Source organism: Ornithodoros turicata, unplaced genomic scaffold (genome assembly GCF_037126465.1).
Source record: "Ornithodoros turicata isolate Travis unplaced genomic scaffold, ASM3712646v1 Chromosome42, whole genome shotgun sequence".
In the NCBI taxonomy this organism is placed as follows: Eukaryota; Metazoa; Arthropoda; class Arachnida; order Ixodida; family Argasidae; genus Ornithodoros; species Ornithodoros turicata.
Window position 1 is genome coordinate 1,138,301 of NW_026999372.1, and position 15,372 is coordinate 1,153,672.

General features: G+C 44.3%; 1 protein-coding gene across 1 annotated transcript in view; it reads right to left on the minus strand.

The window, feature by feature from the left end:
* Positions 1–215: 215 nt before the first annotated feature.
* The window catches only part of LOC135374086 (uncharacterized), a 44,776-nt gene continuing 29,619 nt past the window's right edge, over positions 216–15,372 (minus strand). The window contains exons 9-11 of the mRNA XM_064607084.1: positions 8,694–8,827; positions 1,504–1,645; positions 216–569 (exon numbers count right to left, since the gene is read on the minus strand). Coding sequence (XP_064463154.1) covers positions 329–569; positions 1,504–1,645; positions 8,694–8,827 — 517 coding nt within the window. The 3' untranslated portion in view covers positions 216–328. The remainder of the gene's footprint in view (positions 570–1,503; positions 1,646–8,693; positions 8,828–15,372) is intronic.

Consider the following 15,372-nt stretch of genomic DNA (forward strand, 5'->3'; position numbering starts at 1 on the left):
TTCAATCTATTACCTTTCCCGCCCTGCCTTTGCCGCAGCCATGTGTTCCCCAGATCTTGGAGCCACGTCGTTAGATCACGTGCGTTTCCCGAACGTCAGTCATGTATATTTTCGATAACAATGATCGTTAGACATTGCATATCCCCTCCCCTCAAAAAAAGAAAAATAATGGGAAGAAGTACCCAACACCCCATAAGTGAGAGGGAAGGCATTGCCGCATAGCACCTATTTATTGCCTGTCGTTGTGCCTCGATGCTCAACTATTGAAAATATAAAGAAAATAAAACTGATAATGATACTTTATAATGGTAAGTTAACCCTGCAGATATCATAACCGACCGTAAAAGCCGCTTGTTCCCACCGACATCACAAAGATGAATGTTGACAAAGTCCGTATGGGATGTATTATATGGCCAGTGCTCTTGCTCTTGTCGCAGTGCCCCATCGACGTTCCACACATTACCACCATCAGCTTCTTCCTCTGTGCAATGAAAGACGCAGCAATCTCATCACTGCATCCTTTCCTTTTTAGCACTTCGGGAACACAGTGCTTGCTGTATTCCATGGAACTGGAAAAGATGACATTCAAATGCATGCAGACTCTGACATAGCCTTTGATCTGGTGTAACGGGAAAATCAGCGTCAGTTGTGCGTGTGGCGAAATGAGGCCGGGTTAAGGTGTGTAGAAAAATGTGGGACCAGTTTGCAGTTGCCACATTGGCCCAATATTTGCAAGATTGGTTTCCACTACTGGTGTGATGTTTGAGAGCATAGATTGAGAAGTTACTCGTAAAAAAAAAGGCTCGTTGCAAGTTAAGTCAATAACGAAGTTCTTCAACCGGAAGCGTAACTCGCAGCTACTGAGCTACGTAAAAAAATAACGAGTTACTTCGCACTACGCACGTGCAGCGCGCATGAGCAGCTGAGGTAAACCTCGAGTTGCTTGCGGAGGAGTGCAACCCGTGGAACCCAACCCTCTCCTTCCGATTTGTTTCGGTTCTAGTTTGTCCACCAATATCATGATGACGTTTCTCTGGACATTTTGCATCTTACTCCCTGTAACCGCAGAATGGTCCAGCTTCATTTCAATGGCAGCGGTTATTACTTCCTGAACAGAATACTATCATTGATTGAATGTCACGTTTCATGGCAAACAATGCATTGAAGGAACCGGAGAGGAAGTAACAAAAAAGTATCTGAACGTGAGTGAAAAGCGAGTTAAAAGTACCTTGGAACTTAACTTAGCCTACTGTGGCAAGGTTGCCTGAAAAAGGAACGTGTTCCTCTGAAAGTTACCACTGCGCAAAAGTACCGAGTTAAGTCACAAGTTACCAAAAAAAGGAACTTAGTTACAGTAAATGTATGCGAATATGCCATTACATGGATTCCATGCCTCAATCCAAACGAGTTACTTGTAACTCGTTACCTGGAACTCTGTTTGAGAGTAATTGGTCCACTTCCTTTATCATAACTGCCGGACTGCACAAGTAGAAAACCACATACCAGCACTGTTGCTTGCGCATCTCGTTGCTCTTGTCTTCATTGGGTTTTAGAGTACTAGCGTCGTGCTCCTGCTTGTATTTTGTGCCGCACTCAGTGTCGGCGTCGGTCACTGTTTTCTCGTTGCACTTCGGTACAGTCCCACCTGAAACAGAACATACGAATATATGTATGTATGTATGTATGTATGTATGTATGTATGTATGTATGTATGTATGTATGTATGTATGTATGTATGTATGTATGTATGTATGTATGTATGTATGTATGTATGTATGTATGTATGTATGTATGTATGTATGTATGTATGTATGTATGTATGTATGTATGTATGTATGTATGTATGTATGTATGTATGTATGTATGTATGTATGTATGTATGTATGTATGTATGTATGTATGTATGTATGTATGTATGTATGTATGTATGTATGTATGTATGTATGTATGTATGTATGTATGTATGTATGTATGTATGTATGTATGTATGTATGTATGTATGTATGTATGTATGTATGTATGTATGTATGTATGTATGTATGTATGTATGTATGTATGTATGTATGTATGTATGTATGTATGTATGTATGTATGTATGTATGTATGTATGTATGTATGTATGTATGTATGTATGTATGTATGTATGTATGTATGTATGTATGTATGTATGTATGTATGTATGTATGTATGTATGTATGTATGTATGTATGTATGTATGTATGTATGCATGTATATATGTATATAGTTTAGTGGAGAATTTAGCATGACAAGATGCTATGGGGCATTAACGACATGTCTGCTAAGTGTCTCATATGATGTTGTGCTTTTCGTGTTAAATTCTGATCAGGGGTAGCAGCACTGATCGCGGCGCCCATTCCTTAAATCGCGTTTTTTTGTGAATATGTGATGGGAATGTGGGGAAGGAAGTGTGTCCAGCTGCAGTACCAGTCAAAGCTGCGACCGTTGAACGATTTAAAAAAGTTGCAGACACAAAGGGCGCACTTTGTTTGCATTGTTTTCCAGTGACGAATACGAGAAGAGCCGCGTCATGTTGCACTACTTTGTGAGCAGCGCGAAACCTGTTTATCGCCTCACGTGAGCCAGCGGCACTCTGTGACACAGATACGTACATACGATAAGATAAGCAAGGGCTATAAGACACGATCGCATTCTCGTTATGATTATTATGCGCATATTGCTTTATCCTTTGTTTGCACCTTTGTTTCATGCCTCAAGCCAACAGAACACAATGAATAGCTGTCAAAAAGGAGCATCCCTCGATTTTTCCGTAACCAATGAGAGCACTTTTAACGTTTGACGTCACAGTGAATGAGGTGTGCCTCGTGAGACGAGCGCGCTAAGCCTCCGCCACGGGAGCGATTCTATAAATTGAATTGCGCCGTAACAATATATTGTTCGGTAGGAATATTTTACGAGTATAATTTTTACATATCTGCTTGACAAATTAAAACCAACTTTTTCATATAGTGAAAGTTCTTTTCCATGCTTCTTTAACACTGGTGTTACCAACCGGGCTGTGGCCAATGGAGCAATCAAGTGCGCATTATGCCACGATATTCTTCTCACTCTTGTACTTACACACTCTTAGAAATGAACTTCACCACATATTGCACGCTCTTAGCCAACCATCATCCCGAATGACAACGTTCTCGCCCCTGATTTGTGCAAAACTGGAGGAGGAGCCTATTTTGTGCCCATTATGCACGGCACAAAATAGGCTCCTCCTCCTCCCGTTTTCAACAAATCAGGGGCGAGAACGTTGTCATTCGGGATGATGGTTGGCTAGAAGCGTGCTATGTGGTGAAGTTCATTTTTAAGAGTGCAGTTCCACTTGGAAGTTCCACATTCATCCCGTACTTGCTCGAGGAACATCTCAGTAAAATCTGGATCAGTGCAACCGTAATGCCTCAGAAATCGTGGAACACAATCCTTGCTGTATTCCAGTAGACTGGAAAAAATGTTGAAAATGATGTAGACAACGTAAACAGACTCTCAAATAGGAGGTAAATTAGAAACGCTTGACATACTGAGGTCTAATAAATTGTCACGTGGTCGGTGATGGCATCTTAAATAGAGCCCGTGACAATTCAGGGAGAGTACGCGTGTCGTGGCAGTATTCGACTGGTGTGATTTCAGTGGAACAATGTTCTGTGTGTATGACACTGGAGTGGGCATCTCTCAAACATTATCGTGCCAGAAAGGAGTCGAGGGGCGGTGTCTAGCTGGTGCTTGATTGCGAGAGGGCAATACCGCAGCCAGGTAGTGGACAGGAAAGACAGGTAGGAGTCTTTTCTGAAACACAGCAAAGTTGAATAGACGGCGAGCTCATATCTATTCAAATACCTCCGAAGCGGCTGAAGATGAATAAGAGAAGGATTGCATTATCGCGTGAAAAATTTACTTGAGCGGTCCCCACAAGCGGCCCCTTCTTTGCACGAAATAAGAGTTCACGAATATGTGTGTATAATGTCTCACTATCTTACAGCTGTGTTCATTACTTTGGTTCACGTCAGTCAAACCGGCGTATGAGAAAGCTTTCAGGAGGTTACAGCAAGCACTCTGTGGTCAAAATATTTGGATATAATAATGGATGTGCTGTCGTAAACACCATAGCAAAGCTGCCCGTTAATCTCGGTCTAAACCCAAGAACACTACTGTCATCGCAAGGATGTTCTGAGAGAACCATGTATGAACAGGGGTGGCACCCGCAAGAAAGTCAAATGTGATCATCAATTCATGCGTCCTCATCGTCACTGTGGGGAACTATATGGTGCACTCAGGATGTCCTCAGAACTCGATTAAGGACAACTTTAGGACAGTGTGATGATACATTAGGTGGAGGTGCCCTCGTGCCCTCATCGTAAGGTGGAGGTGCCCTCGGAAAGCCGAATCTTACATTTCTGTTCGGTTCCGGCGAAGCTGAAACGCACGCGTTCGCCTACGTGCTGGTTAATCGCACCCAGAAGTGCTTGTGGGGGCAGATGTACTTGCAAACATAGAAGAATTTTCGTCTTGGTCGTGAAAGAAAAGTGGCGCGCTGCAGGGAGAGAGACGCGTAGCCTTTCTCCGTGTCCCTCGACGGGTGTGAGACGTAGCAGGTTCAAGCCTTTCCAAGCCTTTCCTCCGTGTTGACGCACGTTTAGCGGTTCCTGCCTTGTGTTAGCTGCATAGTGTTGTGACTCTGTTGTTAGGCCTAACCGATCGCTCCCCATAAGCCTTTTCCCCGATGTGTACTGTTTTCTCCATGCTGTTTAGCAGTAGCGGTTAGACCTTTTCTCTCGCAGGGCTAGGCTTGTTCAGCAGTGTTGCCATTTTTATCTGCCGCTAGTGTCTTGTTCTGTCTTTCTCGCATAGAGTTACGATGGTCACGCCATCTGGTGTGATGCTTTGCAACTAAGTGGTCACCGGTCGATTTCTACAACTGCTGGCTGCACACCACCAACATGGCAGGCGCTGGTCCACCAACATGGCAGGCGGGTGTTGCAGAGTGGTTTCTTGGCTGCGGCATCGTCAGTTTTTGAATAAATTGTTTCTCTCCATTCTATGTCTTTATATCTATTTTCTACCTATTTTTTTATTTTTTATGAACTCTCGTAGTGCACAATGCTCAGCTGGTCTGGACACGACTTAGATGCTCCCCAATTAGTGTGGTGGCTCCCTGGAGGGCGCTGATTAATGTGGGGGGTCCCAATTAGCTCTAATTGCTAATTAAATCGTGTTCAGGACAGTTGAGCATTGTGCACAATCAGAGTCCATCCCATACTACTTGTGAAATACAATTCAGCAAAACGTGAAATTTCACAGCAGTCACAATCCACCCATTTTCCTTAAAGGGAGGGTCCGCAACGGTTGTGCCCAAAATTAAGTGAAAGTTGATTTCAGCAGAGACCACCCCCCAGATGCTGACAACAGCCTCCGTTTCGTATAAAAGTGCGCGGATAATTTATAAACAGCGAAAACGATAAAGCGAAGCCGAAACTATGATAGCAGGCGGTGGCATCGGAATCGAGGAGCGCCACGCCGTGACGTCAGTCGCGAGATTCGTCTGCCGTGATTCCCATGTGTTGTATTGCATTGAAGACGCCAGGAAGCAAGTTACGCTCAACGTGCAGTCATGGAAACCGACTCCGCATCAGAATAGAACTCCACGGGACTTCAGCCCGATTCAGACGTGTATTCTAATGAGGAGAATGACTTGACCGTCACCATAAACCACAACGACTCGCCGTATTCGACGGACCCTGTACCAGTGCGCGCGTCGCTTGAAACCGAGGCCTCGGACCCATACACTGAAGACTGTCGAACTCGGAGTAACTAATGATGAGTTTCAAATAGGTTGTCGCACATTCTTATACAGGGTGTCCCAGAAAACGCGTCATTGAATTATAATAAAAAAACTACACCAACTAGAGTCATGCGGTCAATGGCATTTGTTCTTACTGAGTTTTTGCCACCTCCTCATATGAATGCCGTGTAACGTAAGTTTAATTATGTAAATTTTTGCGAGCTTAAGTCGGAAATTTGCCTAGTAAAGGTAACTTCGTAACCCCGCCAATGTGAAGAGCGTGTCTAATTTAGCCAAATTAATGATAATTCACAGGGATATTCAGGAGCTATCCCATCGGAGAAAATAGCCGAACATCAAACTCTACGGAGGTCGCACAGAATAGCGCACGATGAATTTTTCAGCGCAATCTTTGTCAATCCGACGGAAGGAGGTTGGAAACCAAGCCCTCCCCGACATCGCAGAAAGAGATAAAACAGGCACGGCTTACCATGTCCGACTTTCGCTGGGATTTTGCTTTCCCTCTCCCAATTTTAGGAACTGTTTCTTTTTCTACTACCACTCTGTGGGCTGGGTTCGGAACCTCCTTTCGTCGCACTGAGAGCGATTGCGCTCAAAACATCATCGCGCGCTATTGTCCGGTGCTCCGAAAAACATGATATTCGGCTATTTTTTCCGATGGAATAGCTCGTGAATATCACTGTGAATTATCATGAATTTGAGTGTATTCGGCACGCTCTTCATATTGGTGGGGTAAAAAAGTGACCTTTACTTGGCAAATTTCCTAGTTCAGTTCGCAAATATTTACATAATTAAAATTGGAGTACATGACATTCACATTAGGAGGTGGCAAAAACTAATAAGAACAAATGCTGTTGACCGCATGATTCTAGGTGGCGTAGTTTTTTTTATTATAATTCAATGACACGTTTTCTGGGACACCCTGTATAAGTGCTACGGGTTCACGCGTAATATGAAACATGTTGCAGGTGCACATGCGGTCGGGGCCTCCTGCAGGTGCCCGCAGGTGCCACTGCGAGTTCCCGCATGAGCCGTCTTTTCGTGTCGAACATTCCTGGCTCAAAATGATGAGAACATATCGTTCTCGAGCTGGTCTTCCTCTACTTGATTTTGCGCAGCGCCAGTTCCCACTCCAAACGACGTTGTTTGGCCGTCGGAAACTGGAAATATGCTACGTCTGTTGTTGTATCCGACCTGTTGCCACAACTGATTATACAGCATGTCTTACCGGCCATCGTGGTGGGTGTAAGATCAGTGTGCGACGTAACGAACACAATTGCTACGGAAAATTCCCTTCGTCAAAACTGCCAAAACACACAGCAAAGCAAGGCGGACGGCGCGGGATATCTCGCGACTTACATCACGCTCGGTGTTGCTTGCAGAAAAGCCTCGTGGCTCGCACTACCCTGTCACCGAGCGCGTCATAGAAGAAAATCATTTTTATCAAGTTTGACTCAGTTTTCGAAGGAGATATTTTACAGGCATGGTCGTTGATGGCTAAAGGTGACGAATATTCGAAAATCTCGGAAGGGACCTTATGCGGATTCTCCCTTTAAGGAGCTTGACCAAATACACATCCAATTCTATCGAAAAAAAAACGCGATTCGGCCCAAATCCAAATCATCTGTCGAAAATGTGATTCAATTCAAATCATCTGTGAAAAATGTGATTCAATCCAAATCCAAACCCTCGCTATATTTTCCCCGTAAATCAAATCCCAAATCAAATCCACGAGCCCTTTGATGGATTTAAATCAAATCCCCGGATTTAAATCCGCAACACTGGTTCAGATCTTTCCTCTTTGTTCCAAGCATCGTGTTTTCCGCTTTCTGCATTTAATGCACAAGCTCACGAAGGTGGGCAACTTCCCGACGAACACTCTGTAGCAATGTGTGTCCCGGCCCGACCTCTAAGGGAACTCTGCCGACATATGTCTGACAGCGTGTAAAGGAAACACAGGAAAAACCCCAGACAGCTCAACTGGGACCGGCATTCGATCCCGGGTACCTCGCAGTTTCAACGCACATGGCCACCATACTCAAAGTCGACAAAAAGGGCACGCACCACTACCATATGGCTCACAATAGGTGCATCGTCCTGTTTTCGGTTTATTTGCTTAGCAAAACTTTGCGTAGGTACATATCAAGGTACCTTCGCTTATCGGTGGTTTCATATCGACAATGGATTTCAGTAATGGATGTTTCCCAGAAAATGTGTAACGACTTCGTTGATTGTTGAAGTTTGGCTAATTTTTCGTCCAGTACTTGCACACACTGTCCTACCTGGTCGTGTTACAGGTGTTGACCTGTCCGCCTAAGCCACCTGCTAAGATGACATCGGTGCTGCTCTCACAGCTTTTTAATAGAATATGCATTATGCCATACTGTCTATCAAACAATTATATATTAACAGGAAATAAATGAACACGCAACAATAATGCAGAAACTTTGAATTATACAAAGTACATTACGATGCTTGCAACTATCGCAAGAGCGGAGCCGTTGAGTTTCTGCGATTTCTCTCATATGCCTTATTGGCTTTGACACTGACGCATTCAGTTTGTGTAGGATTATCTGACCCAGTAGGAAAACATTTTCTGTTTGTCCTTCTGGTGCCGGTTCTTCGAACACTACCTGCGCTGCTGCTAAGGCGCGGTCTGGTCCTGCTGATAAGGCTTGCGTGTCCCCCAAAAAGTAATCTCAACAACCTTAGACAATCCTTAGAACGACAATGGAAGACAGCAGATGGTGTAACACACTCCTCCTGAGGTATGGCGACCTTTACTACCGACACCACAAAAACCACTGTTCCTAGAAGACATGTAGGATGCATTATGCGCCAGCGCTCTTCCTGTGGTTATACTCACAGATCGAGTTCGATGCTGCACATTGGTTTGTTATTTCACGCTGTATCTTTGCAACATAATTCTGAAGAAGTTGTTCACCACATCCTTTAGCTTTTAATTGGTCTGGAACACAATTCTTCTTGTAGTCCAACGTGCTGCAAAAGATAGCATACAAATATATGTTACATAAGACGGGCCTTTTTCGTGGATAATAAAGTGTCACATAGGCTTTGACTAGAACGGGTCGATGTGTACAGCGGCCCGCGCAGGAGTAGTGGAAGACTCTTCGTTTGTATTCGGTGCGGCAAGATATGTCAAACATGAATACAGATAATTCACGGAAACGCAAATGCGTGCGGCGCAAGGATTCGAACCTATGTTCAGTTTAGGGATGCTATATTTAGGGCACCAAAATGGTGTCGATTCTGGTGTTGACTCCGGTAGAGGCTGTACACAATAGCAATCATGATTTCCATTTCCTCGTGTTTTTTTCTGTCAGACATTCATACATTCATTCAAAGAAGCATTCTCAACAGCTGACTCGGGGCCCCACTTGCGACAGGGTGTTTGGTAACGGCGGGTTTTATCTATGTTATTAGTGGGATAGCATTACTGAGCTACCCCTCAGAAATTCCTGTGGTCGGCGTCAAAAACTCAGCTCGGGCGATAGGCAGGGCCACGTCAACCAAGGGCGCAGACGCGTTTTTGGCAGCGTTTTACGATCTGCCCTTCTCATAGCACCGGGTGCATTTGCTAGTCGAGGCTATCACGAGGCGGCTGCGGCCATTGTCATGTTAGTTTAGATGACATCTTGGAAGCGAGACAGCCCAAGGTCTCCTCTAGCTTTCCACACAGAAGAAACGCCGAGACGAGGGACACGGAAAAACGGGGACAAAAGCTTGCTTTCTAACAATTTGATCGCTTCAGTATAGATTTATATCACAAGCTCGCTCGCTAGCTCTCTAGCTTGCTGCTGGGGACCTTTCACTCTTCTGGGGCAGTAGTGCAACAAGTGGTGGATCGATGGAGTACATGTAGCCAGCAGGTGCTCCCCGACGAAAAGCATCGAGGCTTACTCGGGTGGAGTCCACGTTCTTCGAGATGGTTCAGGTTTTCTTGATGCACGCTAAGCTCAAATGTTTTGGACGTTTGACCTGGGCACGTGTGCGTTTGGGCCTAACAGTTTGGAACAGGTAGGCTCACCTCTGCCATTATGGACCTGAAATCGCTTCTAAAAGTCGATCTCCTGGTATTGTGCGAGGAATTAGGAATACGAACTGAGAAGTCAATGAGGAAACAGCAGCTAGTAGAGTGACTGCACCCTGCAGGAACCCTCATCAGTCATCAGCAACACGGGGTGCTTTGAAGATGAAGCTAGGAGTAAAAGGCAAGCGAGCTGGAGTGTACTTGTATACTTCTCCCATGCTCAGGGACATGTTGCCAACAGGGAGTTGCTCAGCGGTCAAGCTGAATTTGTGAAAAGCCAAAAGCTGAAGTTATTAGAAATAAGGAGCATTGGCCCAGCTAGACCACAATTATGGACGATACAGACACTTCCGCCTCAAACGCCTCTTTCGCACACAGACGCATAAGGCTCTTATCCCAGAGTTGTTTGAATTGGGAATAAGAGATTTAGGAAAGACAATGTCGTACGGAGGATGTTGCTTCAAGATTTTAATCCATAGGTCACTCAATTTAATCCAAGCATTACCAAATTTGATCCAGTAGTCAACCAAATCTAACCCAAGCAACACATGTAAACGTATTCCGTCATGGAAATTGTCATGACTGAGACTTTCATGATTACGTGAATGTAGCATGATTTATGGCTACCGATCCAACGAGCCGTGCGTTTTGCAGTGCCATGCGGTGTTTTATGGCAGCTTTTTGTCATCATGACATTTCACGGCTATTTTCATGATATGCTCCATGAATTGCTTTTACGACTGTTGTTCTAAGTCAGGGCTTTACGTCGCGACACAACTGTGATCATGAGCGACGCCAGAAATGGTAGGGTCTGTGGATTGATTTTGCCAACCGTAGGGTTCTCTAACGTGCGCCCAAATCTCGACACATGGCAAAACAAATTTATGAATTTTTTAATACCACTGCTTCAAACAGAGCCATGCAGTGTTCTGTAACTACCGACCCTCATTATGATATTCCGTGACTATTTTGATTATGTGTTTCATGAATCAATTTTATGGGACTACCGCTGTTTCAAACAATCCATTCAGCATTTCATGACTACCGACGGCAATTATGACATTTCATAATTATTTTCATGATACATGGCATGGATCAATTTTACTGGGCTAGTGCTGCTTCAACTAGTGCCACAGTGCTTTGTGACGACTGACGGTCATTGACATTCTATGACTATTTGCATGATATGTGGCATGAATCAATTGTACTGGGCTAGAGCTGCGTCAAACAGCGTCACAGTGTTTTGTCACAACCAACGGTCATTATGATATCCCATGACTATTTTCATGATATGTGCACGAATTAATCTTATCGGAATAATATTGCTTCAAACACTGTCGTATAGTGTTTTACAACCACCGACGACCAACTAGTTTCATGCATATGCCAAGAATCGACTTTATGGGACTACTGCTGCTTCAACCAGTGTAATACAATGCTGTATGACTATTGACGCTCATTATGACATTACATCAATATTTTCACCATGTGCGCCATGAATCAATTTGATGGTAGTCCCTCTGGTTCAACTGGTGTGTTCAGTAGTCTGTGATCACCGCGGTCATTATGACATTCCATGACTGTTTTGATATATGTGCCGTGAATCCATTTTATGGGACTACAGCTGATTCGAACAGTGTTATACCGTGCTAAAAGCGATAAAACCCCGGTGCAGGGGACACAAAGAGACAACACAGACGAAGCACTGATTGACAAACAACTTTAATGGCAGGGACACATCTTAAATATACGAACTGCACACCCGACCCCCTAGTGGCAGCCAAGGCCGTCATGCTGTAATCACAAAATTATCACAAGGTTATCAAAAAGTTATCACGCAAACAAGGCACCAAGTAAACGCCTCCCCGGAACAGAATTCGAGTTAGTTATCACTGAATTGCTGGATGACTTTTAAACAACACTTTTGTGTTTTTGAACAGCGGCTCGCACCCGGAACAGGTTCTTAAGTGTTCCGCCAGCTTACCATACCCCTTTCCTCTCGAAGCTCTATGTTCCATCAGACGTACGTTAACACAACGTTTAGTTTGACCAATATACTGGCACCCACATGACAAGGGAATTGAATAAACAACACCAACACTGCAAGTCACAAAAGGATCTACGTGTTTTACATGACAACCCCCAGTTTTTGTCCGGTTAACCCTAGCCATCAGAGACCTGAGCCAATAGCCTCTTTTGAAAACTACATCAACACCATGCCTACAGGCTACCTTTTTTAGGCGATGGGAGGCATGATGAACATACGGGATCACTCCAACCCCCATCCAATCTCTCTGTTCACATCGCACGCGAGAATCACAAGGTTCCTTTGCCAACCTATTTACGACATCACTGATTATATTCCTTGGATATCCAGCGTCCTCAAGCCTAGTCACCTGCTCCATGCAGCTCGACCCCACCTTGTGAACACACGACCTCACCAAAGCGTTTTTAATCAAAGATTTTGCAACTCCAGCTTTTACAGTTTTTGAGATATTGGAGTCAAAAGGCGTTAACGTTTTTTTACATCGCTGGGAATATTCCCACCCATATATTCTTTCACCTGTCAAGCTATTTGTTTCTCATTCACCGTTCTCGCTTCCAATTAAGTATCGCCGTTCTTGACTACCAGAATATTCCTGTCACATACGAACACTTACGAACATTTAAATTTGTCTCGCACGAATGCTTGCTTGTGTTGCAGTGAACAAAACAATGACTGCTTTACATAATTAAAAAAGTACACGTGTGACGCAAGGACCCCACACTCAAATAGTAATATCAACAGCATCATTATTTCTGATTGTTGTTAATAGTTCATGGTAGAACAGGTCGTTAACTCATAATGCCCCATACTTCGATTTTTATGTCGCTCTTCGCTGGAAAACAGTCCGTCAACCGACCGGCATAAAAGGGTAAAGTTACACGACGAAAGCGCTCAGCGGCAAAGGAAAAAAGTTTGTTATCACTAATCCGCGATATGGAATTTAAAATGCTAACTATGCTACGTTGCATGAACAAGATTTTCATAATTAGATTTTCCGCGTTGCTTTACTCATTTTTTTTTTATGCTGTGCACACACTAGGAATTTCGTAGTTCGCGATGAACACCAGGCAGTTCGCTGTGGATCCTCAGTTAAAATTTGCTTGAATTGTGAACAACGACAACTACTACGGTAAGCTCATATGGTGAAAGCATTGGCTGCTGTGTACACATTTGGCATTGAAATGTGTAATGAAACAATCTTCGGACTTAAAATAAGGGTTTGCCGGACGCGCGGGCAAAATGAACTCATTATTATATAATAATACTGCAAAAGAATTTCCTATTCGGTGAATACGTAAAACAACGTGCATCAATATGACAGCGATTACGAATTCCCGACACCTTTCAAGCACTGAGAACTCTGTGCAGCTGGTGTACATGCAATGCAATAGCCCTTTCGACTTCATTCGTATTACAAATGCCGTCCAACTGGACTTTTGCTTGCGTTTACTCTTCGTATAATCAACCACAGAGCAGTGTGATCCAGATAAACATATGTTGTTGATTTAGAATAATCCAGGCCGTACGAAAATGCCACAAACCATCACCGCGCCTATTGTGAACTTGCCATTCCGACAGCTTCACACGCAGTCCCCGCGCCGAACGTGCTCGCAGGTAGCGTGCTCTGTCGAGAGTACGGGGAGTGCCTCGTTCGCGCTGGTTCGTAGCTAAAATTCTGGTCTATACGGACATACACACACATACATACAGCTAACGCTAACGCATTAAAACACTGTATGACGGTTATATGAGTGCGCCATAGAGTTAATATAGGAAGACTCTAGAGAACGTACTTGGCGCGACGTCAACGGGATTCTCCTATCCCCGAGCGTGACCGCCCGGGCACAGCCATCCGTTGGTCATGACAGTGTTAGTGGACAAATTTCAGCCCCCTAACTACAGCCGAGCTGCTCCGTTTGTTGCCCACCCTGTGCAGTCACGTCGGACGAAACACGGGGGAACGCGCCGATGGAGGCAACGGCGTCCACCGTTAGAAGCGAGGCTAGCCGTGTAATTGCGTTGAGTACGCACGAAGCTTCGGGATACATGCAGAATTGAGTAGTGCTATCGGAATCACAAGGTGAACGTTGCCATATCACACGTGAATCATATATTATCTATGAGATTACCTGCGATACCGCCAACCCTTTGCTTTCCACCGACACGGTTGAAGACGTTTACCGCCTATGACGTATTGAAGTGGCGTTTGTATGCTTTGCGAGCGAGATCAATAAATCGTTAACCATCGTAACGAATGTAGGCATGTATGTCCGAAGGCAACAAAATTCCAAAGATGAATACACACAGCATGGCACACAGTAAACCGCCATTTTCATGCTGCTCTCCGAACCAACGGGAACCCGAAATGGCAAAAACGAAACCACCCGCCATTCCATGCTCTGGTCTGTCGAGTTTCGTGATAATAAAGTAACGAACGAACGGCAGCACACAAGCAAGTGTTATATGGGGGGGGGGGGGAATATGTTTATTAAGAAAAAGAAAGGAAAGGTGTTATATGGGAAAATATTCACTGCTTATTTGTTTAACGAATACATATGAGATACGAACACAGTACGCCGAATTTAGATAGCAAGTGATGAATTTAGGAAAACGAGCACGTCAAGTTTAGCGGAATGAAGCAGCCAACGGAAGGCAACGCCTTCCGTGACCAACGGATGACAGCTCCCGTGTGGTCACACTTTTTTGAGCGAGTCCGACCCCATTAACCCTCCCTCCCCCCGGTACCATTAAGACCGTGAACTATTCTCCTATCAAAAAATTGTTGTTTGGTGGACGTACTTCGTTCCGCCAAGGCTATTATTTAGCAAGACTGAGCTCTTTCCCCGATAATAACAACACAAAATAGGCAAACTGCTGTACGTGATTGAGGAGCATGTCTTGGAAAGGGGAATTATTGTTGATCAGTTGACACTTATTGCGAGAAAGTACCTTCTTTAGACATTTACGGGCTGGAAAACACGCACGCACACACTCTCGAATGGGTACGCATGGACCTGCATGTTCTTATTTGGCATCGTCCCAACTCGAAAATCAGCCTTGATTCCGATGCTTGTTCTGCGTTCCGAAAAAGCGGTTGTTGAGCGGTTTTTATGACCATCGAGAACACCCCTCTGCTGTTTGTATTTCTTACTTTGTTTCCCAGAACCCGGATTACTCGGTCGCCTATTTATTTCCAGTGGGTTTTGTTTAAAGTCACTTTCATTGATACACTGCTCCGTGAACAGATGCAGATTATCCGTGTATGAATGGACATTGTGACATGCGTCTCCCCTCGAGAAACATGCCATATGTAGGGAACTCGTTTCCTGCGAGCCCTTTTTATGTGTTTATATATATTTCGTTTTGAGCCGCTAATGGGTTTTGGATTTGTAACATTCTTTCTTTGTGACAGTTATCTAATTCTGGGAAGCATCCTTTGTAATTTGC